General features: G+C 39.3%; 1 protein-coding gene across 1 annotated transcript in view; it reads left to right on the top strand.

Moving 5' to 3' along the window:
* Positions 1 to 26,395, top strand: part of Abca13 (ATP binding cassette subfamily A member 13) — a 485,227-nt gene that overhangs the window by 71,176 nt on the left and 387,656 nt on the right. The window contains exons 11-19 of the mRNA XM_021177120.2: positions 3,428 to 3,555; positions 4,219 to 4,319; positions 4,556 to 4,729; positions 6,451 to 6,656; positions 7,352 to 7,494; positions 13,468 to 13,582; positions 15,205 to 19,878; positions 22,005 to 23,807; positions 26,115 to 26,224. Coding sequence (XP_021032779.1) covers positions 3,428 to 3,555; positions 4,219 to 4,319; positions 4,556 to 4,729; positions 6,451 to 6,656; positions 7,352 to 7,494; positions 13,468 to 13,582; positions 15,205 to 19,878; positions 22,005 to 23,807; positions 26,115 to 26,224 — 7,454 coding nt within the window. The remainder of the gene's footprint in view (positions 1 to 3,427; positions 3,556 to 4,218; positions 4,320 to 4,555; positions 4,730 to 6,450; positions 6,657 to 7,351; positions 7,495 to 13,467; positions 13,583 to 15,204; positions 19,879 to 22,004; positions 23,808 to 26,114; positions 26,225 to 26,395) is intronic.

The raw sequence follows: 26,395 nt of genomic DNA, 5'->3' as shown, positions 1-26,395 counted from the left end.
TGTGTGTGTAGTAGTTTGTGCTAATGTGAGTCCTATTAGTCTCTGAAATTAATGCTTTCTTCAGAACACCAAAGAGATGCCCTAGGCCATGGAGTATTGTGACTGTGAGTAACAGTGTCATAAATGCTGTAGAAAGATGGATATGGGACACAGCAAGATGCCTTGAGACAGGAGAGGAACATAGAACAGGGCTATCAATAACTTCAGGTACAGGACACTGTATTTGTGATCTTGAAGACTATTCTGCTGGTTTGCTTGGGCAACATAAGGGACAGATTGTTATCTAATACATTAATAAACACACCACAATAAGTGACCTCAATTATCCTATAGACACTAAAGGCCTCCTGACACTTCGGCCCAGGGTCTTGACTGTTCTCTAACACACAAGAAGAATGAAATCCAGGGATTACCCTTTTGTTTCTTAGCTCATTCAGATATTAGGGAAGCTGAAGATTTCTGTGTATGCTGTCCACCAAACCAAGGCTTACCATTCTGTGCACGATTAGGTCCAGGAAGAGGAGGGCCTGATACTGCCTTAGCTGTCTACCTGCTGAGTGCACAGGGCTATTTCCCCAGGAATCTCCTTTTTCATTCAGATACCACTAGTGCCAGATCTAATACAAAACTGCCTCCTATCCTGTCTGGGCAACAAACAGATTTCATCACTTGTACAACTCTGACCCTTTTGTCAGCCTCTCTGGACCTCAGCCATCCTACCTGGTATTGACCACCAGATAATCTCTAAGGCTTTTTCTAGTTACTAAATCATTGGTCTTCTGGAGATGTGACTCTGACCAGTGACCTCAGCTCTTCACTTTACAAAAAGGGTTAGTCTATCAACATTGCTACACAACTTTGACTGACAGAGAGTCCCCCTGTTTCCACTATACAGACAGTGCCCGCACTCAGTAGAGGATAGTCTCACTTCTGCTAACATCTGCTTTTGCCTCCTTCTAGACTTTCCTATGTCTTCTCTTCACAGATTCTCTGTGTTTTCTTACGTGGATGTCAAATGTCCCCTTATACAACTTCACGACTTTGCAATCCTTCTCATTAATTCTGTTATTTCTGGAGTTGTTTCTTCCTCTGTGTCCTTCTTCCCTTTCTCCTCTCTCCTCTTTTCTCCTCATGCCATTCTCCTTTTCCTCTTACCCTCTTCCTTCTCTGCAGTGTCTTCTTCTTTCTCTCCTCCTTTTCTTCTTCTTCTCCTCTCCTCTTCCTCCTCACCTTCCTTCCTGTTCTTTTCCTCTTCTCTCTTCTTCCCTTTCTCCTTCCTCTCCCTTCCCCTCCTCACGGAGTCCCATCTCCTCAGGGCTGTGTGAGGTTGGAACTCTGATCACTTTCTCTATGATAATGCTCTTTCTTACCTGCCATATTTGTGACTGGCCACTCTGGTCTGAACCCTGTAGCATTCTTGAGTGTTTCCTCTACTTTAGGGACTGTCCTGCTGCTTTGGCTATACCTCTTTGGACTGTCTCTGTTTAAATCTTGTCTGTCTCTCAGTATCCATACTTGTATGAAATTGAGCAGCCACTTGTACAGGCTTCTATAAGATCCTTATTCAGCCCTTGTCAGGAAACTGATTGTCTCATATACCAAGTGTTTGTCCAGGAACTCACACTTGTTTTTAATTCCTTGGGTCCATAACCAATCTTTCACATCTTCCCCTGAAGTCAATGAAGACTCTTTCATTGTCTTGAGACTTTGTTCATGCTGGTTTGGTGGCTGGGCTGTGGGTCTACATCTAGACTTTGATGCATAGCAAAGATTCTGGGTAACATGGACTCTTAGGATAACCCTGGGCATTCCATCAAGACCTGACTCACCAAACACACATATAACTCTTTGCTTACAGATATGGTCTTAAAATTCCCTGGCTTGTTTGAGCTTGAAGAGGCTCAGCAGCCTAGATTCAGATTCCATAACAAGTTTTCCACTTGGCAAGGAAATAAAACACAGTTGTCTTCTTTCTCATTCTTCCTATGAGCCAATCTGCTTGCTCCTCAGTATAGCCTAGAATACTTTAGAGAATGAGCCATCTGACCTTGCTTTGTCCTATGTAAGACTCCATTTAAGATGCTACCCTTCAGGCTGGGTAGAGAGAGGTGGTGTATCTAGGGTGATGGACTGGGGATGGATCCTCCTTCATGTTGGTTTCTTTAAGAGAAATGTCACTAGGACTCTTCCTCACTCTTCTATACTCTCTGCAGTGGTGACTCCAACAGCAGACTGTCTATAATACCAGAGCCACATGTCAAGCATATACTTTACCTGACACTGGTGAGATGCTCTGAGGAGACCAAGTGGATGCAGTCCAGATGCAGACAAAGCAGTGCATCCCCATCCAGGTTTCAGCAGGGTCGAGTGAGGTGATTTGTTTAAGCTCCTAGGCAGATCTCTCATTTTTTGCCCTTCGCCTGGCCATTCTTTTCCTGGTTGAAGATGCACTGTGTGCACATGAAGATGCAGGAAGTCTGGATTTGGCTGTTCTTGGCAGGCCTGCTCTGCACTGTGATCTGAAGATGGTTCTTCAGGCTTCCACATTTGTTTCCATTTCAGTCTTTTCTCGTTCTCAGTTCTCACACTAACTTCCTTCATACTGTCTTGTCTTCATTGTCGTCTGCATTCCTTTGAGCCATGCACATATCATCCTTCTTAAAGGACTAAAGCCCTAGTGGACCACGTGTTGGGCCACTGCCTCTTCCTGCAGCCCCAGACCCCCAAGTAGAGATGCAGAGGCAGATATGTATTACTGGAGATTCTGCCCTCAGTGGTTTTCTGACTGGCATTCAAGGTGAACATCTTTACAAAAAATCCTTATAGCAGGCTCAAGGTTGAATAGCTAGCCTCACCCCTCAGGCACTGGAGGTATCAAGCAGCCTTATAAGTTATATATTTTTTCCTTTGATCTTGGAGACTCTTAGCTTATCCTATGCAGGATTCCTTTGATGGGTCTTTTATGCCTTTTATTCCTTTGATGGGTCAATATTTTGAAAGTCAAATTAATTTTCTGTGCCTCATAACTGTAAGCTTTAAGGCATTAAAAAAAAAAGTAGTTTCCGTGTGTATCCCAAGTTGGCCTTTAACTCACAATCCTTCTGCATTTTGGCCTGCCAAGGTCTGGGATGATAGGCATACACTGTCATTCCCAGCAATGCAAATATTTGTAAAAATAAGCTGATCCTTCAACCTAGTTTTCATCTGCTTCATACATTTCTGGAGGTAAAGAGAATATTTAGTTTGATTCTGTCTTCTAATAGAATTCCCAGGAAAATATTCAACAACTGACAGTGCAGTTTGCAGAGAACTCAGCTAGGGGCTGAAGTTAACTTTCCAGCCTCTGAGAACAATTCCCTAAGTGGTGGGGCATTTTCCTTTGCTTCATCTCTTGACTTGGTGCATTTGCTTATTTTTTTGTCCCCAGATTCCAGCATCTAAGCAAGTTGCAGCATGCACTGTCAGACCTGTCCCCATGGCCAGCTCTGAAGAGATTGCTCCTGCTGGATACTGTTCTCAGGAACAGGATTACCCAGGATTTGCGATTTGTTCAAGGTGAACCAGCTCTGTTTTTCTTTGTCACCCACTAAGTGTTCTTGTGCCTTGCTGGTGAAATTATGTCATATTCTGCTGTTTAGCAGAGCCTGCAGTGTGGTCTGGGTCAAGCCATTTCATGGGACAGCTGAACTTTCTCACTGACACTAATCCCATGATTGTCAGACTGAAGGTGCCCCCAGGACACTGTGCATAAGGGCACTGGAACCTCTGCTTGCCTGTCCTCGGCACTGTTCAGAGCCTGCATGAGACTGAGGTCTTTCTAAGAATGTAGAATGCCCTTTTGTGAACTTTCATTGCCTGACAGGTATTTCTTCTGCCCTAGTTCGAGGAAGTCAAGGTTACACTCTGCTATCATGAGCCAAATCCTTTTCACCCTTCTAGGAAGAAAAGAAGAAGACCCTGTGAGGGGGCATTGCTTTAGAAGAAAGTGTTCTTGTAGAAAGCATCCACACTATTGAGTTTTCAGAAAGGATAACAGAACACTCATTTCATCATGTTCCCATTTTCCTTTCTCATAAGATAGTGAAGCATTTGATAACAGGCTAAGTTGCTGAAATTCGTGTTTTTGGAATTTACTTTACTGTTTCATGGTTATGGAGAAAATCTAAGATGGGGGAAACCTAATCCAAATGGAGGGTGAAGCATATTTCTGTCTTGCAGAATTTCTCAGCTACCTGGAGAGGTCAGCAAAGGATTTTATACCTGCTGGGTCTGAAGGATGGAGACTAGAAAAGGATGTGTTATTTCAGGGGCTAAGCCAGGTAAAAATTATACACAAACCATTTCCTACAAGATATTAAAAAAACCCGGAAGCAGTATTCAGCTTTGCCAGTTGTGAGTTTTGCTGATGACATAAGGAGAATGAGCAGATTTTTTTTTTTTTAATGCTGGGATTTACTTTAACGTGGTTGCTTCTATTTGTAGATATTGATAACATTGGGGAGCATCACTGAGCATTCCTAAATGTCCCCCCTTTCCATCCTTATTAATTTTTCAGCTGTTGACAAAGAATGCTTCTGCCATTTGCCAGAATGGACATTTGTCTCAGGAGGGTCCCCTCCCCACTGGGAACTCTAGCATATGGAGGAGTGTCTGGGGAGTGCTATGCCATACCCTATTCTTCAATGAGACCAGTGTTTTAAATGAGCTGCTTCGAGCAGTGAAGGATGCTGTAAGTATCCACCATTAGATCTCTCCAACAGCACCAGCTGGACTCCTGTTAAAGGGTAAGTCACCCAACATGCTAATACTGAACCTGGAATTTGGACCGTATAAGTGTTGGCAGCCCTAGAAGGATGCTGCTGCCTGAGTGGTGGCTATTCTTCAGTTCTAGTCCTCCTGACTACTTGGGTGTGGTGGTACATACTCCCTGCCACACCCTTCCTGGCTATCCCTGAAAGTACTTCGAACTCCCAAAAACATACATCTGCCTCTTGTGTTTCCTGGTCTCTTCCCCACTCCATTTTTTCCTAGTTGCATATGGGAAGGAAAGCACAGAGTGAACTTTAGTGATAGTTAATGTACAGCAGCTTGTAGTCATGGCTTTTAGTGATGAGAAGATTTGAAAGTCACTTTCTTCCCCTGTCACTGCCTAGCATCTTGGCAACCATGCCGAACATTCACAGATTATGGAATATTTCGAAAAATATTCCATAAATATCAACTTCAGCACTTATCTTTCTTACCAAGAATTAAACTATAATATTCTTATGTTTACCATTTTGTTCCTCTCACAGTTATCTGTCTCTTAAAAATGCATTAGAATATAAAATCAGTGAAATAATAAAACTAGTAAAATAGAAATGATTCTGAACAAAATTAAAGTGAATATAAGAGTGTGTACATAGTCAAGCCCTCCCTGTCTTCTCAGCGTTTATAATGCATGCCAAGGGGCATAGAAACATGAAGATCTTCTCTGGCTTGTGTAGGGCAGGTAACATGAGTATGTAACAGTTCAGTATCTGGAAGTTTCCCCAACATTTTTGTGTTTTGAATGTGGAGGAAAACTTGGAAGCTAAGAAGAGTCATAGAGGGTTCTTGTTAGACAGAAAGGTGTACCTGAAGCTACGCAGGCCCAGGGAAAGCCCATGGGGAGCTGGGCCTGACTCAGTGGGAATCGTAGGTGGCAAGCATGGTTCTTCAGCTGTATGAGACAGCTTCTCAGCCAGAAGTCGGTGATTTGTCCTAACCAACCATTCGAAAGCTCAGTGGTTGGAAACAAAAGATTCTATGTTTTCATGACTCTGGGCCTGAGGGAGGCTCAGCCAGGTAGAGTTGTCTTATTTTTATAAATGTTCTTTGTACAGCTGTAATCTTGTGATTATAGGGGCTGGAGTTTGGGCAGTGAGGTTGTGGAGCTTACTTTTTTCTATAATAACCCCATGTGGGCTTTCTTGACATTCAAAGATTCATAAAAGCAACTGGGAAAGAAGAGAAGTTTTCAAAGTTTGTGACAATTACTCCGGCTGAAATTTGTACAAGCCATTCTGCAGCATTTATGGACTAAAGTGTCAGAGATAAACCTCAAGGGACTGTAAGAGGGGTTACCATCAGGGTGTTTAGCAGGTCTGATTCTCTGAGGACTTTATTATGCATTCACCCACCATATCTGGGGAGATCATCTAACGCACATGGCAACAACATTAGGATATTTATTAGATGCTCAATGACATGGGGAATAAAGAGTCTTACTTTATTGTTAGGTAAAGATTTATTTAGGGGCTACAAATTTGAACAATTGAGTAGAAGTTCATGTCTACAACTACCTTGAGATCACTGTCCAGAAGTCCATATGGAGACCTTGATAAATGAACAAGGTAGGCTCCATATCAAATGCCCACACAAAATGGCTTACTTAACTTTTGACAGGTGTTGCTTTTTCTTTCTTTTTAGGGTCATAGTTTGCAAGCTGTCATTGCAGGACACACAAATGGATCAATTTCAGAACATGGTGGGCATATTGGCTGGCAGGATATTGGGACACAGCTGTCAGAAGTAAGCCTTACCTGTTCTCGGGTCTTCCAGCTTCCAAGAGCTGTTACCTCACCTGAGAATAGTGTCTCTCCTGGTGGTTGTGAAAGCCAGCTTGTCTCCATAGTGTAAGTATGTGTTGGATGGAAAACTTTTCAGGGCTTAGACTTTGGAAGGATTTCAGGTGCTACTTGGTGATGGCTCAGCATCATAATTCTGTTCCTAAAGAGTAGAATGGAAAGATACCTTAAAGACCTTAAAGAGATTAAACCATTGTTAATATAAGAGAGCTTCTAGAAAGAACACATTAATAAAACATTAATAAAAACTATGGTACAGTTTCTCTGTTTGCTGTTTTTCCTGTTCACGACTTATAAGCTTTCATGACAAGCTTCAGGTCTGTGTGGAACCAAGGCTAATGTTTTCATATAAGAGACTGCTCAAGTGATCCATACCATTTTCCTATTTCATGACCCTTTACACCAATAACCACTTTTTGTGGCTGCTAATAAGCCCATAGTCAAGTAAACCAAATAGGGATATATTTTTTCTTAGCCTCAAAGTTTATTTTATATTGTTGTGTTCATTTTCTTCTTGCTTTTTGCTTGATTTATTCTTTTTTGTTTGTTTTATATATTGCCATTTGGTTTTTCCTCATTTTCCCAATCGAGGTATAAGAATTCATAAATAATTAAATATTAAGTGAACTATTTAAAATTCTAATTGCTTTTTAATGTTTTCGTGCATTGCCTTTGGTGGGTCTATAAGTATATGTCAGTGTGAAAACAGTTAAGTTCTACCTTTTGGATTCTCTTGGCTTCAGGGTATCTCACATACTTGAAGATGTACAAATGTCTATGCAAAAGAAGTCCTACTGGAAAATCCTCTCAGAAATCATCAGGAAGACATGTGAATTGGCTCGATATGTGAACATGTATGGAAGTCTTCAGAACAGTGAACTGATATGTAAGTCAGGGGGTCTTAATAGGAATGTGTGCTGTTTTCCCCACTTAGTAAGATAGAGTTACAGTATGAAGTGTTGTTATGCATCACGGAGGGAAGTCTAAAGTGGGAGTCCCTGCAAACGAGGCTAGCTATTTGAGTTACTGTGTTCAGGGTTGCTTTGTAGCTGTGATAGGCCTGCTTTGTCTGCCTAGGCTTTCGCAGTGCGATTTACAGAGATTTTATTCACTCTAAGAAACTGTCTTGTTTAGATGAAAACATTTATTTGATTTTGATAATTTATTTGCTCACTGAGAGTTTGGTATATGTTTTGATCATATCCATCTCTTTCCCAATGCTTCCCTTCCTCCATCCCCACCCAACTCTGTGTCCTTTTGTAATTTTTTTCAAGTCATTTTTTTTATTAGCTATTCTCTTCATTTACATTTCAAATGCTATCCCCAAAGCCCCCTATACTTGCCCCCAGCCCTGCTCCCCAACCCACCCACTCCCGCTTCCTGGCCCTGGCATTCACCTGTACTGGGGCATATGATCTTTGCAAGCCAAGGGACTCTCCTCACATTGATGGCCGACTAGGCCATCCTCTGCTACATATGCAACTAGAGACACAAGCTCTGGGAGGGGGGGTTTACTGGTTAATTCATATCTTTGTTCCTCCTATAGGGTTGCAGACCCCTTTAACTCCTTGGGTACTTTGTCTAGCTCCTTCATTAGGGGCCCTTTTTTCCATCCAATAGATGACTGTGAGCATCCACTTCTGTATTTGCCAGACACTGGCATAGCCTCACAAGAGACAGCTATATCAGGGTCCTGTCAGCAAAATCTTTCTGGCATATGTATAGTGTCTGGGTTTGGTGGTTGTATATGGGATGGATCCCCAGGTGGGACAGTCACTGACTGGATGGCCATTTCTTCAGTCTCTGCTCCTAACTTTGATAGGTCTGCCTTTATATGTGATTTGAGCTATTCCCCTTACTGCTTTTAATAAACTTTCTTTGTTTTGCGCATTTGGTGTTTTGACTATTATGTGGCCAGAGGAATTTCTTTTCTCGTCCAATCTATTTGGAGTTCTATATGCTTCATGTATGTTTTTGGGCATCTCTTTCTTTAGGTTGGCGAAGTTGTCTTCTACAATTTTGTTGAAGATATTTACTGGCCCTTTAAGTTGGAAATCTTTACTCTTTCTTCTATACCTATTATTATTAGGTTTGGCCTTCTCATTGTGTCCTGGATTTTCTGGATGTTTTGGGTTAGGACCTTTTTATATTTTGCATTTTCTTTGACTGTTTTGTCAATGTTTTCTCTGGAATCTTCTGCACCTGAGATTCTCTCTTCTATCTCTTGTATTCTGTTGGTGATGCTATGGCTCCTGACTTCTTTCCTAGGTTTTCTATCTCCAAGCTTGTCTCCCTTTGTGATTTCTTTACTATTTCTAGTTCAGTTTTCAGATCCTAGATGTTTAATTCCTCCACCTGTTTGGTTGTGTCTTCCTATAATTCTTTAAGGGATTTTTGTGTTTCTTCTTTAAGGGCTTCTAGATGTTTACCTGTGTTCTCCTGTATTTCTTTAAGGGAATTATTTATGTCCTTCTCAAAGTCCTCTATCATCATTATGAGATGTGATTGTAAATGTCTTGTTTTTCTGGTATATCAGGACATCCAGGGCTCACTGTGGCAGGAGAACTGGGCTCTGATGATGCCAAATAATCTTGGTTTCTGTTGCTTATGTTCTTGCCCTTGCCTCTTGCCATCTGGTTATCTCTGGTGTTAGCTTGCCTTGCTGTCTCTGAGTGTGGCTTGTCCCTCCTGTGCTCACAGGTGTGTCAGCACTCCTGGGGGACCAGCTCTCTCCTGGCAGTGCATGACTATGGAGAGCTGTAGCACAGGATCAGCTCCAGGCACCGTGGCACAGACATTTATGCTTTAATTAATTCATGAGTCTTGTGGAGAGTTAAAAGGAAAACCCGTTTAGACATTCTCCTCTTCAAGCACAGGTTCTGACTTTTGTATTTCTGCTCTGTTTGATCCCCCTTGTCCACTTATTTTCCTATTTGATGATGTTAGCAGCTACCATCTGCTGCTTTTTTCCCTCCATTTCATCTGTGGACTACATAGCTCTCTGTTTTCTCTTGTCATAATACGTACAGCTTTTTGGGAGATGACCTCAGGAAAAGGCATGTATTTGATCTTCCAATTGGAAGTCCTCCAGAGAAAATGTCTTGACAGTTAAGGAACCTAGAATCCGAAGGGGCTACCATCTCAGTTTATTTTCATTGGGATGATCAAGGGTGGAATGGTTTCTAGACTAGTGGTTCTTAACCTGTAGATTACAACCCCTTAGGAGGTCAAATGATCATTTCACAGGGTCACACATCAGGTATTCTGCTTATCAGATATTTTCATTATGATTCAGTAGCAAAATTACAGTTATGAAATAGTCTTATGCTTGAGGGTTACCACAATGTGAGCAACTCTATTAAAGGGTCACACATTAGGAAGGTTGAGAACCACTGCTACAGCCTGTGTTTACTCGACTATTGGGAAGGCAAGTCATCTTTTAAATCAAGGGCATCACAGAGATCTTATGGTTCATTGGAGAAGCCTAAATGGAGTTCAAATTAGTGGGAGAAATAGACACAACTAGAGATGAGTTCCAGGTAATGCTTATGTTCACAGAGTAGCTAACAACTCATCACATGAATCAGGATTTGAAGAATGAACATAACTAACAGGCAGAAACATAAAAAAAAAAAATGTCCCTATGCTTTCTCCTTGTAGTTCCTCATTCATTCTTAATCAGATTAGAAACTCTTTCCACTCTACATTTTCAAATTACAAAACCTTTGTCCATTTAGCAACTTTAACTGTCAGATGGAGAGCTATATAGCTAACAAGGAGGCTTATAAATAATAGCTGAGATATTCAGTATATTTAGTAGTCTGTGGAGTTTTTTTTTTTCTTCTTATGGTATGTGTACTTTACGCAGCTAATTGCCCACATCTTTGTTACTGACAGTGTGGTCCCTGGAACAGCAGCAGAAGCATCTGGCATGCCATTAGCAATGCAGATCACAGCCCTAACTTAGACCTGCAGAATAGTTAGAATATGCATTTTGAGATGTTCAAGGAACATGTAAGCATGCAAACATTTTGAAACCACCAAATAGCAAACCATATGAAAACGCCCTGCAGCTGTGTGAGCATCTTTAGATTACACATTATTTAACCCTTCCTTCCTCTTTCAAGCAGGCAACAAAAATGAAAGAACTGCAAACTAAGAATGTGGCACAAGGGTGACATGACATAGCCCGGTGAACAGATCTAACTATTGTATATTATAGAGTGCAATTTTACCTCATAGACCAAGCAGGGGTGGAGTATGGTATGATAGTATGGGCTTTAGAAGCAGATAAACTTGAGAACAAATATTGCATCTGACAGATTTAACTGAGCTAGCCAGCAATATCAAAGATATTATTTTTATCCTTGATAAAACTTTATAAAAGCTTACTTTACTATGTTTTTATTATGACCCACAATAAGAGGTATCTAGCAAGAACTGAAGGTTGAAGGTTCACGTAATAGATAGCACTTTCCTATCCTTTGCCAGTGGAATGAACATTTGGATTAAACTTTTTTTTTTTCCCCACAAAGAACAGCAGAGGAGTTGACTGTGGAAGATTTTATTTTCATCTTTTGCTTAATTTCTTTCTGTTTCACTGCTCGATTTTCTGATAGCATCAACTTGTTTCTTATGCAATATCACACACCTCTGACTTAATTTTACTGGAGTGTTTCCATTTTCCCCTATAGGCACTTCGTTATTTTAGTGGGGACTTGATGAGGCGTAATGAATGTAACTCTTATGCAATTTTGCTTGAGAAATAGATGCTAAAGAGGTTAAATTGCTTGCTTGAAGTTAGAAATATTTTTGTTTAGAAAAACCCATAACAAAATAAGACATGTTTAAAATATATAAATGTGTATATATCTTTTTATTTTTTTTCTGACCCACGAGTAATTAGCTGATGTATGATTTCATTTTCAAATATGTAGGATTTTCAGTTATATTTCTGTTATTGATTTCTACTTAATTTTTTCTTGGTCTGTAAACATTCTTTATACCACTAGTCTTGCTAACTTTTTGTGATTTTTTTTAGGGTTTAGAAAATGAGGCTTTGGTAATTGTTCCATTGTCCAGGGAGGGAATTAGTCCTGTGTTCACGCCGGGTGGAATAGTTCTTGCACATTATGTAGTATATTTTGTTAGCAGAATTATGTAAATCCTGTAGTTTTGCTGATACTTTGTCCCCATGTCTAATTATATCTCAGAGTACAGCATGGATTAGCCTGTTTATCTTTGTGCTTTGTTTTTATCTTCTGTGTTGTGTCTGTTTTATCTTCTGTGTTTTATCTTCTAGTTGTTTGTTTTTATCTTCTGTGGTGTGGAATTGTGCTGTCAAGTGTGCACATGTTTGGAATCATTGTGCCTTTTTGATGACTTGACACTTTTACTATCATGAAATGACGACATTACTATCTAGATTCTACATTGCTTGATGACCTTTTTATTAATATTGAGGGTCATATGTCTTTTTAAAAATTTTTTCTTCATATTTTAAGTGCATTTCTTACATATAGTGAATGGTTAGCTCTTATCTAATCTCATAAGCTTTGTCTTGTAAATGTGTAAATAATAGAGTGTAAATTGAATAGCACAAACCACATGTGTGGTTTATGTTCTTCCTCATTCCATCATGTCTATCTATTTTGACCAATTATTTTTCTCATCATATTTCCTTTTTATTTGTGGAATTTTTTGTTGGATGTCAAATACACATTTGATCCTTATTCTGTGCTAGCCATTTTTCATTCTTATAGTTAGCTTATTCCTTTAAGTTCCTGGCTTTATAGCTTCCCCTCTCAGTGTGGGAAACAAACACCAGGTTTTGTCCATGTTAAGCAAATGTTCTACCACACTCCTAGCTATAAGAGTGCTTTGAAAAGTATGGTGTGTTCAATCTGTGACTCATGCAATGTGCATCTCAAGATAGCTACAACTATGACCTAATATATTTGTAGATGATAACATTATATTGCAATGTCAAGAGGCTAGATGCTCCTGCTTTAAAGATATGTTCCTCATCTCAGTTATCTTTAGAGATTACCTATAACTAGTGAAAATCTTTTTTTGTTTGAGGTACTTGGTAAATTGATGAAATTATAAAATGTTCCAATGTAACCATGAGGGTAAATTGATGAAATTATAAAATGTTCCAATATAACCATGAGCAAAATATAGTATATCCTTGTTATTGCATGATCATTAAACAAATATTTTTAATGTTGTAGGAGGTGGGGGAGTGAAGCTTTCTTGTCTCAAGCAGTGTCCTCACATTATTAATTAGTTCTCATCTGCATAATAGAGGGACACATACAGTTTGCAGACCCCTCCTAGGCACTGCTTCTTTCAGAATCTAAGCTTCAACCCAACACAGTATGTCCACTGACCACCAGGTCACCTACCCCATCCTTGTACATTGTCCTAAAGCAGTGATTCTTATCCTATGGGTCATGACCCCTTCAGGGTTACATATCAGATCTCCTAAATACTGGATATTTACACTGAGATTCATCACAGTAGAAAGACTTATAGTGATGAAGTAACAATAGAGTAATTTTATGGTTTAATATGGTTGCTCATAATAAAGCACTGGAGCATTATAAAGGTTGCCATCTACTGTTCCATAGTCTCTCTAAAGCAATAAGTAGGATAATCATAGGTCTCCTCTTGCTTGCCCTCTATCTTACATGAATCAATGTTTTGCCCTGCTCAGTGGCCCATTGTGTCATCATGACTGGAAGCAGATGTCAAATCACAAATTACCAAACCTACTTCATTGTTTTTGAAACATATTAGGGTGATCGGCTATATTTTGCTTGTCTGTTATACTCAGATTGTTGATGTTTCTTTTTAGCTTTCTCTGAGGACTCTCCTTGTTATATACAAGACATGAATTGGAAAGTCATCATTGATAATTATTTTATATTTTTCAATAACTTTAAGAAGTCTCCAATAACTTCCATAACCACGTAAGTTTTATAGACTCCCAGGTATTAACTATCATAAGCAAATGTCAGTCATAGGCTACATTATTTTAATGGCTATGAGCTTCACTTAAGCAGGGGTGGTGTTTCATATCAGGCATCCAGTATTTGTCTATTAGGTGTGTGACCACAGGAATAGGATTTTCCTAAACTGTAGTTTACAGTTATGGAGTTTGTGCCCTGATTGAATCACTCAAGTCTGGGAGCTGTACTGGGGTTGGATGGGACAGGAACTTTGCATATAATAGTATAACTAAGACTCAGGATGAGACCAAATTTCCCTGTGAAGTTTGTTTAAGCCCTGAGTTTTGAACCTCACTTCAGCATGATAAATCCTGTATCAAGGGTCTAGGTTTCTCTGTGTTTACAGATTTCCCAAGGGGTGCTTTCAAATGCCAGCATTTGCAAGCATTTTGTTCCTAGACATGAATTTCATTACCTGGTGAAGCCTTTCCTGTGGGCACAGGAGGAAAGGAGGTGACATGACCTCTGCACAGTCACAGAATACCTGCACATTCTATGTCCTGAAAACTTTAATTATTTAACAGCTTTAGTGAATGCAGCAAAACCACTCTGAATGTGCTCTAAAGGCATGCTATATGTTATATCTGTGAACTCAATAGAGTTAGTATGGAATTTTTAAGGAAAGAAGCTATAGTTAATTCAGCATTGATTTAAGGGATGAAAATATTAGAGATTAAATATAATTTATGCCAAGGAAGCTGATTTCAGCACACACACACACACACACACACACACACACATATACACACACACACCAACACAACTGGCTTTGTTCTTGCCATATGCTAACAGTGCAACTTCATTAATTAAAGAAAATGAGAAATTTGTTTTTCATAAGATTAAAATATTGATATGTGCTTCCAAATTCAGTTATGGGATGAAGTAAGACTGCTGCTGTGAGAGTCCTTCCCAGGATGTAACATGATGGGTACTTATTGCAGGGTTATTCTGGCACTATGTATCTGTTGCAATGTTACTCTGGCACTGTGTGTCTGTTGTAATGATACTCTGGCATTATGGCTTTTAGTTGGCCTGTTAAATGGGCTTGACTCACTGTTTGTATCAGACACCATTCTTATTGCTGTGGCAAAATTCATGACATCTACTTCATGGAGGAGAGATTTATTTTAGCTCATGATCTCAGAGAGCTTTAGTCTCTCCAGGTAGGCAAGGCATGATCATAGAAGCAGCCATTTGTGCTAGAAGGAGTGTGAGTCAGGTGGTCACAGTGCAGCCAGCAGCCCAATTCATTTTGAATGGAAGTATGAAAACAAATTCAACAGGTATAAATGGCAGACTTGTGCTTAGCAGTCATAAATATTGATTAAGAGGGGAATGAGATTTAGAATGTATTCTCCCCTATAATAGGAAACAAATTTTAAGTTAAATATTTGCAGTCATGTTGGGATTTCTAACAGTAATAGATGCTCATGTTAGTTTGACATGACATAAAAACTGTACTGTCTAGAAAATCTTTTGTTTTGACCACTATAAATCATTACATGTCTATAAATATCTTAGAAATTTGAGGCATTGAGTTAATTTTTCTTTCTGATAATAAAACAATTCTATCTGTATCATAGGGCCTTCAATTTTACAAAGCACCTTTTAGTGGTGGACAAGAAGTTGCACACCCTTGAAAACGGACAGATGAACATTCTTTTGTCGTTTGTGGAGAAATTATTATCTAATCCTTCTGCCTCATTCCCTGCTCCTGAATTTGATAATCTGTCTTCTCTCGCTGAGCTTGTTTTCAATGGAAGTGCTTCATGGCTAAATCATTTAAAACGTTTAAAGGCAGACGCACATGATGCTGCTCCTCAGGAGCTTCTGGAATTTGATAATCTGGTCACTGAAAAAATTCAAAGACTTAAAAATCATTGGATGAAGAAGGAATCTAAAAATATTTTGAACTTTTTAGAATTAATACTTCTTGAAATTAATTCAGAACTGCAAGAATTCCGGCTCACTGGCATTTCACAAGAAGAAAGAGCTATCATTAAAGTCTTTTCCACACTTGTAAATTTTTCTGTTGCGGAATATGAAAAAATTCTTTGTAAACGCTTTAATTTCTCCCAATTGTTCCATTCCTATTGGCCCAAATCACCAGCCATTAATGCAGACTTTATACATTTAAGTGAGACTATAATACACAGTCTCTGTGAACTTAGCTTTCTGACACAGGAACAAGTCTCAATAGCGCTGAACACTGTCTATGCTCTGCAGAATACATCTGAGCTTTTCTCTGCCCTTTCTGAGCCACAAAAACAAGAACTGGATAACTTTTTGACTCATGTATACATAAATGTCTTCAAGGACAAAAACATAGCTCTACTTCTGCAAACCTATTCCTCATTCTATCGATATATTCATAAATTCTTCAACATTCAGAATAGAGAGCCTCTGATAGCTTATCTTACTCAAATCTCCAGACACATTTTGGACCTCATAAAGCAGTTTAATATCCAAAACATCAGAGAAGCACTTTCGTTTTTATCGGAGACAACAGAGGCTCTTGGGATGATATCGGAAGTATCTTACTGTCAGCAGTTGCTTTCAATTTTCAAATTTTTAGAACTTCAAGCCTGGTCCCTGATGGCAAGAGGGGGACCAGCAGAAGCAGTGATTCATGCTAGTTTGACAGGCCTCAAGCAGCTGTTTGTAGCAGATGAAGGCTTTCGTGTTTCTCTACTTCAGTATGTCACTCAGTGTTTTAATGGTTCAGCAGAAACCCTAGTGGCGAGTGAATGCTTCATTCAGGAAAATGCTACCATTTCTTCTGTGAATTATTCAGGAAACGATGGATCTTCCCTTCCTTTTCCATGGACACAATTTTTTTCCAACCTCTCAGTAAATGGTAGTGTGATCAGCGAATTCACGGCCATTCACTGCACCCTTTCATGGATTCAGACGTGGGCTGAGATCTGGAGAAGCATTTCTCAAATATTTAAACTTGAGCTGAGTATTTTTACTCCTCTTCATGTTGGTATCACTCAGCTGTTGAATGACCTGGGAAATTATGCGAACATTTCTAAAGACTGCCAAGGAATAGTTCCCACATATCTTACTGCTAGGCTCATATTAAATTTGTTTAGAAATATAACTCAGGAGAATAACTTCCATGACTGGGATGGCCTTCAGGACTTCAGGGATCTTTGGGTAGCATTTGGTAATGAATTAACTGCAGTACAATCACTTAATCTGGACCAAGTTGAGAAAACTTTTATCACCATGGAAACCTCCCTGCACCAGCTGAAGACATTTCCAATGAAAATAAATGCAAGCAGGGAGTTTTTATATTCCCTGTTTGATGTTTTCATTGAGTTAAGTAAAGCCTCAGACTATATGGAGTTGATCAATAACTTTCTTTCAAATCATCTTCCTGATCATCAAGCCAAATTTGCAAGCATCATCACGGAGCTGAAAGAAACGATATTATTTCTTAGGCATGTGTCACAGGGTAGAACTTTATCAGCATGTGCTGATATTTTCCAGAGACTCACTGAGTTGATTTTTGAAGATAGCTTATTACTTGTGAACACTTCTAATAAGCCAGAACATATTCTGGCCATGTTAAGTTCTATGTTTTCGTCAAAGAACACAAGTAGCAGCCTGGAAGGGTGCATCACATGGATAGACATCATAAACCATCTGTGTATAATGTATAACTCAAGTTCCTTGCCCAGTCATAGTCATAACATACTGGGAAGCTTTAAGGATATGGGGGACAAAATGAGCTCTGCATTGAACATTTTAACTTGGATGCTAAATAAGAAAAGACCCATTTGTCCATGGAATGAGTCAAATATAAATTGTGTAAATATTTACCTGAAAGACATAACTGACTTTCTAAATATTATAGTTACTACAGGCTTGGAAAAAGAGAATGTGCCCAATGTTGAGATTTTATTATCTCTTTTCAATGATTCCACAAAGCAGGTAGACATGATCATCACCAACTTAACAGAAGATCTCAACGTTGCTTCCCAGTCCAACTGGAAGCACTTCAAGGATTTACTTCTAAGACCCACAGAAATGTCAGGTGATATTCCTGACCAGTTTCAGAATATTTGGCAGCACATCATAGCATTGGGGAAGGAAATGCAGAAGTTTTTAAAAGGTATTTTCCATAGTGTCCTTGGAAATAATGCCTCTTCTAACACTGAAACAATGTTTAGTGTATTCTCTACCAGTCCAAAGGAAGGAGATATAAGGCATTTAGGCAAATCAGTTTACAACTTAGCTAACTTTGCTCTTAACCTAACTCATAATCTTCAGAATTCATCAGAAGTAGTCCCACATGAAATATTGAAAGCTGTAGATCTTAGCATACAATTGTCACGGGATGTGTTCAATTTTTTAATGCCTGCTGTCCATTTCAATATTCCACAAAATTCAGATCATGCTCAAACTTTAAAGAAAGTGACATCTCTCATGCATTCTCTCAAGAAGGCAGACATAGAGCTTTTAGTAGGCCAGCTGGGAGAAAACAGTGAAATCCTAATGAGTTTCTTTAAGAATCTCAGCAGATCAGGTATTGACAACTTGGGGGTCAATATGCTTGTGGGCTTAGTGGAAAAATTTGTAGAGAGTTCACATTCATGGAGTGTTAGCCACCTGTTGCGTCTTTCCCATCTGCTTCCCAAGGATGTGGTGGATACTGTGTTGGATGTATATTATGCTCTTCCCCACATTGTGGGACTCCTTCAGAGAATTGTAGATAAAAACATCACAGAAAGCCTCAGGGATGTCTATAACTTTACCCTTCTTCATGGCATAACCATGTTCAAAATCACCAAGGAAGACTTTGCTGATGTGGTTAAAACTCTTCTGGATACAGTTGAGTTGGTATCAGATGAGCCAGCTATTGTTCCAGAAGCTTTGATGTGCCTTACCAGGGTTTGGTGCTCAAACTACACAACTTTTAGGCTTGAGAAAAACCCTAAGATAGAAGACTGTAATATCCAGAGGCACATGCCTTCTTCCTTCTTTCACATGGTGACCAGTCTACTGGATCTTCTTCACCTGCCACCCCCAAGTGACTTACAGTGCATAGGTGAAAAGTATGCAGTGGAAATAACCAGGAAAGTGGCCTGTGCAGTCCATGAGCTAGCAGACTGGAATTCCATTCTCTCGGAGCTATTGGAGATTTTCCATGTTAAAAATTTACTTGTGAAAACTGTGCAGGCATTTTGGCATAAGGTACTGCTCTTCATGTCATCTTCTGGAATTCAAGGCAATGACAGCATCCCAGAACTCTGTCCTAGTAGTACCATAAAGCAAGGTGCTTTGCAAATCATAGAAAAGCTAAAATATGTCAATTTTTCAAAATTCTCACTGGGTGAAACCATTCTGGACAGGCTAGGTAACTTAGAAAGGATTCTTACCCTCACTAAAGGCACAGAGAAATCTGTCCAAAATGATATTTACTTAAATTTGGAAAGGTTATTCAAATTGATTTCTGCTACTTGGACTTTAAGAAATAGTACTCATTATCTACTCTCTCCAATCACAAACTTTCTGAATGGAAATCATACAGATAGAAGTTTATTTAAAAACAATAAAACAAGTTACAACATTGAAGAACTGTGGTTGGACTTTAAACAGATTCCCAAAGATCTAACTAGTAACTTGAGCCTAGGACAATTACTTTCTGATATTAACAAAAATATCCAAGGTGCAGGTCTTCAAAACACTACTGTGCAACTTCCTCAACTTCTGGAACTCCTGGATTCATCACCATTGAAGACATCAGAAATTATTGAAGGTTTTCTATTTCTCATAAAACCCTGGCTTCGTGAGTATGAAAATGAAGACTTCTTTAGGTTTATTCAAAATCTACTCAATGCCATGGTCAGTGGGAATTCAACTGATGTAAGTATGTTGGCCAGGGATTTTACTATGTATTTGGGCTATCTCAGAAACCAATCTAGAGAAGGCAAGTTTGATGTTGGCTTTTTTAGCCATATGCTAGATCAAGAACAGCTCACTGATCTCTCAGTTTTTCAGCAGCTTCTTGAAAGCATTGTGATGAATTCAGTTAGTAACTTTGCAGAACTATCTCAGGAAACAGCTCCCAGTTTCAGTGCCACCAACCTTCAAATAGCAGATCTCATGAATCTCATCTTGAAGCACATGCAGTCCAAAAACGATGCGGAAGCTGAAGGAAGCACAGAGGATTTCCTGAAGCAGCTTCTGGAGACATTCTTCTCCTCCTTGATAAATGGATTGCATAGCAATGTCACTGCAGAGATGAGGTGAGTGTACATAGGCATAGTGTACATAGTGCATAGTATCACACAGTCATGCTGGTGGTGCAGCCCAGCCAGCTCAGTTTCTGGAGTAGAGAAATGCCTAGCATGGCTCTTGTACCAGTGTTTGGAATGGCCTTGGAAGTGGTTTTTCTCACAAAGAGCATTTTATGATTGCATTAAGGTAACAACTTCAATTTCTACTTAACCAGTAAACAGTCAAATCAAGCCTCTGTTCATCTATAATATTATTTTTCAATTCAGATTTTAAAGACAAGACATTCTTTCCTACATACAAGTAAAAATTTTATTTTATATAGATATTTTTTTACACATACAGGGTGGTCACTATTTCAATTGTATTTCTTGTCTCGTCACAAATACAAGATCAAATATTAATTTCTAATTAATCTGATATTCATGCCTTGAACCATTAAAGTAGTCATATTATCTCTATTCACAATCTTCTAAAATCTCTCTGAATGTTAGTAATGAAAGTTCTCAAGCGAAATCCCCATTTCCTCTGTGTTGTATTACTTGGGAGATGCAGGGACAAGTGGTACAGCAACCATGCAGCACAGGAAGTTGATTCCTGTGACTCTCAAGACCAGGTAAGTATGTTGAACCTCAGAGGAACAGCATGCAGGAAGAGACAACCAGAGCAGCAGGAACTCCCGGTGCAGTCTGAAGAGGTGGTCAACAAGGGAGATCCACAGGGTGAAAGCTGCCTACTTAGCTGCTTCTGGGGTCTCTAGGATAGAGGGTCTTGGAGACTCATATAGTCTTCTGACGGACTCCGGCAGGCCCATTTAATACAGTTGCTTTCTGAATGTCCTAAACTTAACTCATTAGGGACTTTAAGCACTTGTGCAAGACCCTTTTCAGCAGGATCTTAGGTTAGTTTTGTTATATGTAACTGGGAGGAAGCATATTGGGTTACAAAATGGCCATCACCTCTCATCTTTTTCTTTCAAGGGATTCTCTTCTATAGTCCACCCAGCTCAGACACTTGTAGGAAAGGGCATGTTGAGGCTATTGGTCTACCTCATCAAGTGGATATATCACAGACCATTACAGATTTACTGAGTAATCTGCTAGAACTTTTAAAATTCAGAACAAGATATAAATAGGCTTTCCACTTTTCTAGATGTTAACTGGTCATATCAAGAATCATTGTGTAAGCAGAATGCTACTTCTCATTTTCCTGTTACCTTTAGTTCTCCCCTTCTCCTCTCACCAGACCTTATGTCTTCAGCGTGTTCAGGACCTGCTGCATTTAAGAGAGATTGGCTACCTGAGAATGGATGGGAATTGTTGACAAATGCAGGTCTTTCTGTAACCTAAACACACAAGAAGAGTTCTGGTGTAGAAAATAGTATATACACAACCTCAATGACAATAATTTCATAGGATCTTGGCTTAATTTTCATTCTGGCCAGATCTGAGGTGCCCTGTGTCTCTACAGCCTTGTCCTGCCTGGGACTGTTTATATGAACTCAGATCTGCAAACCTGGTGAGACTATGGCAGAATCTCATTATAATTTTAAATGTCATTTTCTTAAAGTTGAGAACCTCAGAATATACATTTGTCCAATGATAGTTGTTGACATACTATTTTTATACTCTTGATACTAGCTTATCCGGACACACACACACACACACACACACACACACACACACACACACATCCATATGTATGTATATCCTTCAATTATATAAGTGGTTCTTCCCTTTCTTCATGGAGTTTCTATTGTTGAAGAGGACTATAAAATTTAATCTAGCCAATTTATCCATCTTTTTCTCATTTGTAAAGCTTAATAATATTATAGAAGTAAAACAATAGAATCACTATATAGTCTTTCTAGATCTCTTTTCTAAAAGCAAATATGAGGCATTTCATATTGTTACATTCAAGGAATTATCACAATATTGCCTATGAAGTTTCTTCGTTGCTTTCATTATTTGAAAACAAAATGCCAGGCTTCATCTGAGCTATATTAGGATCTCACTCCTTCACTCAGTATCACCTTCCTATGATGTTATTGTAAGACAAACAAATTATGATGTCACTACATTTTAATCTTTTCACTCCTAATTTATATAACATGACATTAAAATATGTAAATTTTTAGTTTTGTCCTTAGAGATAAAATCCTTGCAATTCTGAAACTGGATCCGTTCCTTACCTGGATGAACAAGAACCCATTGATGAACATTTTCTCAGGTCTCAAGACACTATATTATCTGATTAAGAGCTCATTTTCATTAGACAACAGAGAACTCTCTGGAGTCCTGAAGGATTTATCTCACACCCATCCAAGGGAGACCACAGTGAAAACTGATGCCGAAGGCCATTTGGATTTCTTTACAGTAGTGACTCAATTTCTCTCCCAGGTTAATACTTCTGAGGACCTCTCCAAATTCAACCAAAATCTCAGGTCTGTTCTCCACCTTGTACAGGAAAGTTCTACAGAAATGGCTACTATTATTGACACTGTCTTACATTCAACTACTAGGGCCTGCTACTCCCCCTATCCTATGCTTCAACATAGCACAGTTGCTAAGCTAAATGACTTGTTTTCTGTTGTCAACAGTTCATTCCCTCTAAGAAGCAGAGAAATACTAGAATCAACTATGAGGTTATTTGGCACTATTTCCCAGGTTGGTGAAGAAAGTCATGTCCTGGAGTCAGCCTTAGAAATATTTAGAACTCTGACTATGCTGGTGAATAGCACTGTTGAACTAGGCGGTCTTGCCTCATCAGCGGACTCCATGGTTAGACTTCTCAACCTAGCCAAAATTGTTTCAAGAAAGATGGCTACAATGTTGGGAACCCTCTCCATCTCTAGCACAGAGGACTCTGGGAAATTCCTTGACACTTTGTATTCCTTCATGCTACAAAGTGTTCAACATCATGTGAAGCAAATAACTACTTTGAAAAGAGGAGATCCTTTTATAGTTGAAAAGACAAAGGATTTATTGATACCATTTCTTGACTTGGCCTTTGGAATGATTGGAGTCACACCTAATGTATCACAGGACTCTGATGTTTTCAGTATGCCATTTAGCGTACTTTCATATATCAACCAATCCAGAGACTTTTCTGAGACTTTGGAAGGAATGGCTGAAAGCTTAATTTCTATAAAAATCAGCTTGAGAGATTGGGAGCATTTTGTGGCAATGATTAAAAATAGGACTCAAAATTTCTCTATTGATGCTGCTGACTTATGGGAAGAAATTTTAGATTGTTTAGTCCCTATAAGTAACATCACCACCCAAATGGACTTCTTGAAGCTTTATGAACTCTCTTCTACCAGCCATCCTCAGGTCCCGAAACAGGAGAGAAGTCATGATGTAATCCGGTTTTTGGATGGAATGTTAACAGATAACAGCACAGAAAGAGAGACTTTCTTGAAAATGGTGATTGACCTCACCTTACAAGCTCTTTGGAATGGCTTAAAGGAAGATAACTGGGATATTTTTAATCTCCTGTTGACATTTGCCCAGCATCCAAATGATCTTTTAAAAGCCATAGAATCAGTTGTAGAGGTTTCTAGTGGAATCCACAGTGACAATCCAGATGATTTCAACCGAGATTCATTTTCTGATTTGTCACTGATTCAGAACACTACTCGTTATCAGCTTGCAAAGGCTGTCCTGATTGGTCTCAGCAAAGCAGGCTTCTCAAGGGAAGGCCTGCCCCTGAACAACACTCAGTGGACACATTTCACACGCACTTTGTTTCACCCAGATTACAACAATTTTCCTAATTCAGTCCCTCATCAGAATGTCACATCAGCAAAGGATGGGAGGACCAAGGATGAAATGATGATAATTCTTCATGGCTCAGAACCAATGTCACACCTCCAGAGATTCCTGAAGGCATTATTTGTATCAATTGAGCACTGGCAAGAAGTCCCACAAGCTGAGCAAAGGTATTTTAATCCCTACTTTGTAATTTATTCTTCACTATAGTACGGTAGCACTTGTATCACAAGAAGTACTCATATCAAACCAGATTAAGCAGTTTTCTCAATTTTAACTTTGTCACCCTTTGAAGCCAGTATTCACACACAATGATCCAAGTCAACGAATTCTTTCCCGTGTTCACCTCATTATTTGGCATCCAAGTATGATTTGGATTAATTTTTTTTTCTAAATCCAAAAGTAAAAGTCTTTCCTTCTAGTCACTTGTTTTGAGACTGGATAGACACATCACGTTTGAGAGGAAAGATTAACCACTGTACCTATGCATGTATTGCAGCACTAGCACTACTTTGTATCTCAGTAATATGTATTGTTATTATATGTCAATAAAATAATAACACAATGAATTGTAAAATTTTGACAAGTCAGGTGTGTTAGTCACACATAGTCACAGCAGCCATAGGTGCCAGTATTGGGTATGTAGTCATGAATGTGAAGTATCCAGTTCAGTCACAAGATTATGCTTGTAGTTGTAACTAACCATAGGAAGCAAACAGGCGTCTAATGACTCCTGCCTGCCTTAAACTCAGCCCTCTAAACCCTCCCATCACTAAATGTTAGATTAAAAGACTGGCATTAAACTCACAATCCTCAAGCTCCAGTGTACTACTATTAAAGGTATTGCCACCACACCTTGCTGGAAACATGTTCCTAAAAGCTTCAGAGTCACGAAATCCAGCTCTGGCATTAGCCTGCTTCCTTGGTCTGGAGGATTTGTGTCCTTTGATATACAGAACCCTAGGTTGCTTTTCCCTACCTCAGCTGTGATTCCTGGATGTGGCAAGGCTAGCTATCCTGTGTCCTTGTCTGTTTACTTTCCTCTCAACCCCATGTGGCAATTTAGAGATGTTATGTAAATACTATCTCATTTTCCACCAGACAGGCTGACCTACTTCCTGTTAGTTCTGTTGCTTCAGAACTATCCTTTGAATATGATAATTGTTTATGGCTTGGAATGATGTCCTTACTTAGTGAAACAGATGTCTCATTATTTCACATTTTAAATACTGGCTTCCAGGGACTCCTGCTTTATCTCCTTACTGTCTTTGATCCTCAACTACAGTGCTTAAGTATCCTGTTCTGCTTGGGATTTTCTTATAAACTGGAGGTAATCCTGGACACTTCTGTTCTCTGAACTCAGGTTTCAACTGAGATTTTCAGTGCTCCAAAGATAAAACTTTCACTTTACATCAATGTGCTCCCTCCCTCCCTCCCTCCCTCCCTCCCTCCCTCCCTCCCTCCCTCCCTCCCTCCCTCCCTCCCTCCCTCCCTCCCTCCCTCCCTCCCTCCCTCCCTTCCTTCCTTCCTTCCTTCCTTCCTTCCTTCCTTCCTTCCTTCCTTCCTTCCTTCCTCCCCCCTCTCTCCATTACTTCTTCATTTCTTCCTCTCTCTGTCTCTCTTCCTTCTCTCTTTCTTTATTTCTTTCTTCTTTTTTCTTTTTTGAGATAGACTCTTTCTACCTAGTCTAAGCTAGCCATCATCTCAAGAATCAGTCTGCCAAGAGCTAGATTGCAGGTGTGTACTTCAACATATGACCCAACATGTTTCAAAATTTACTATTTTAATTTTAATTGAGATTTATTTATGGAGAATAAAATAGTTCTTTTATACATATGTATGATTGAATGATAACAATCGTGCCTTCAAATATTGAAATACATTTCTTTTAGCTCATTTGAAATTTACCATGTGTTACTGTTAACTGTACCCATCTCACTGTGTCATAGAACAATATGTTTTGCTCCTAGTTGGGACTCAGTCCACTCCCTAATCATCACTCTAGTCTTTAGAAATTATCCTTCCATTCTCAACTTCTATGAGATGAACTTGTTTAGAATCCACATGAATGATGCCATATGACATTTGTCATTTTTGTCCCTGACTTATTTCATTTAACACTATTGCCTTAATCTGACTACACTGTTACCGAGTGCTGGCTTTATCTTCTCAACGGCTGTCATCATACTTTAACCACTTTAGTGACCAGCTCTTTATCTCAAGAGAATGAAAAAAGAAGAGAAAGCAGACACCAAATATATTAGCAGCAACAATCAAACTGCAGTAGGAGCAGAAAGCTGTCTGGAAGTCCAGCCTACTTACCTGCAATTTTCTTTTGCTTCTACAAAGTAAACATGGTAACATCAGGTTGAGAGAGGAGACAGTTTTTACACGTGTTATAACTCAGCCTTCTACCCTGCAGTCATGCTTAGAGGTTACACACCTATCCATTAACACCGTGATCTGTTTTTCCTAAGTGTTTTTGAGATGTGTCAAGTTTTCCGGCAGCTGCAGAAGCCCATGGAAACTGTGGAGATGCTGCAGAGGGTGGAAATGATGGCTCTGCGGGTGCTCATTATCTTTGCAGGTGGGTTGCTTATGTAAGAAGCACTTATGATTGCTGTGTCCCAGTATTCACAGCTTGGTTGACAGAGAGATGCATAGATTGATGTTGAGTTTCATTCAAAACAAAGCATATGTTTCTCAACCTAGCTACCCACCCTTCCCAACCTCAATGTTCCCTGCTCTTGTCAAGCTG

This window comes from Mus caroli, unplaced genomic scaffold (genome assembly GCF_978045245.1).
Source record: "Mus caroli unplaced genomic scaffold, Mus_caroli_1 scaffold_13, whole genome shotgun sequence".
NCBI lineage: Eukaryota > Metazoa > Chordata > Mammalia > Rodentia > Muridae > Mus > Mus caroli.
The sequence above is the reverse complement of the archived record's forward strand: the minus strand, read 5'-3'. Positions and strand labels throughout refer to the sequence as shown.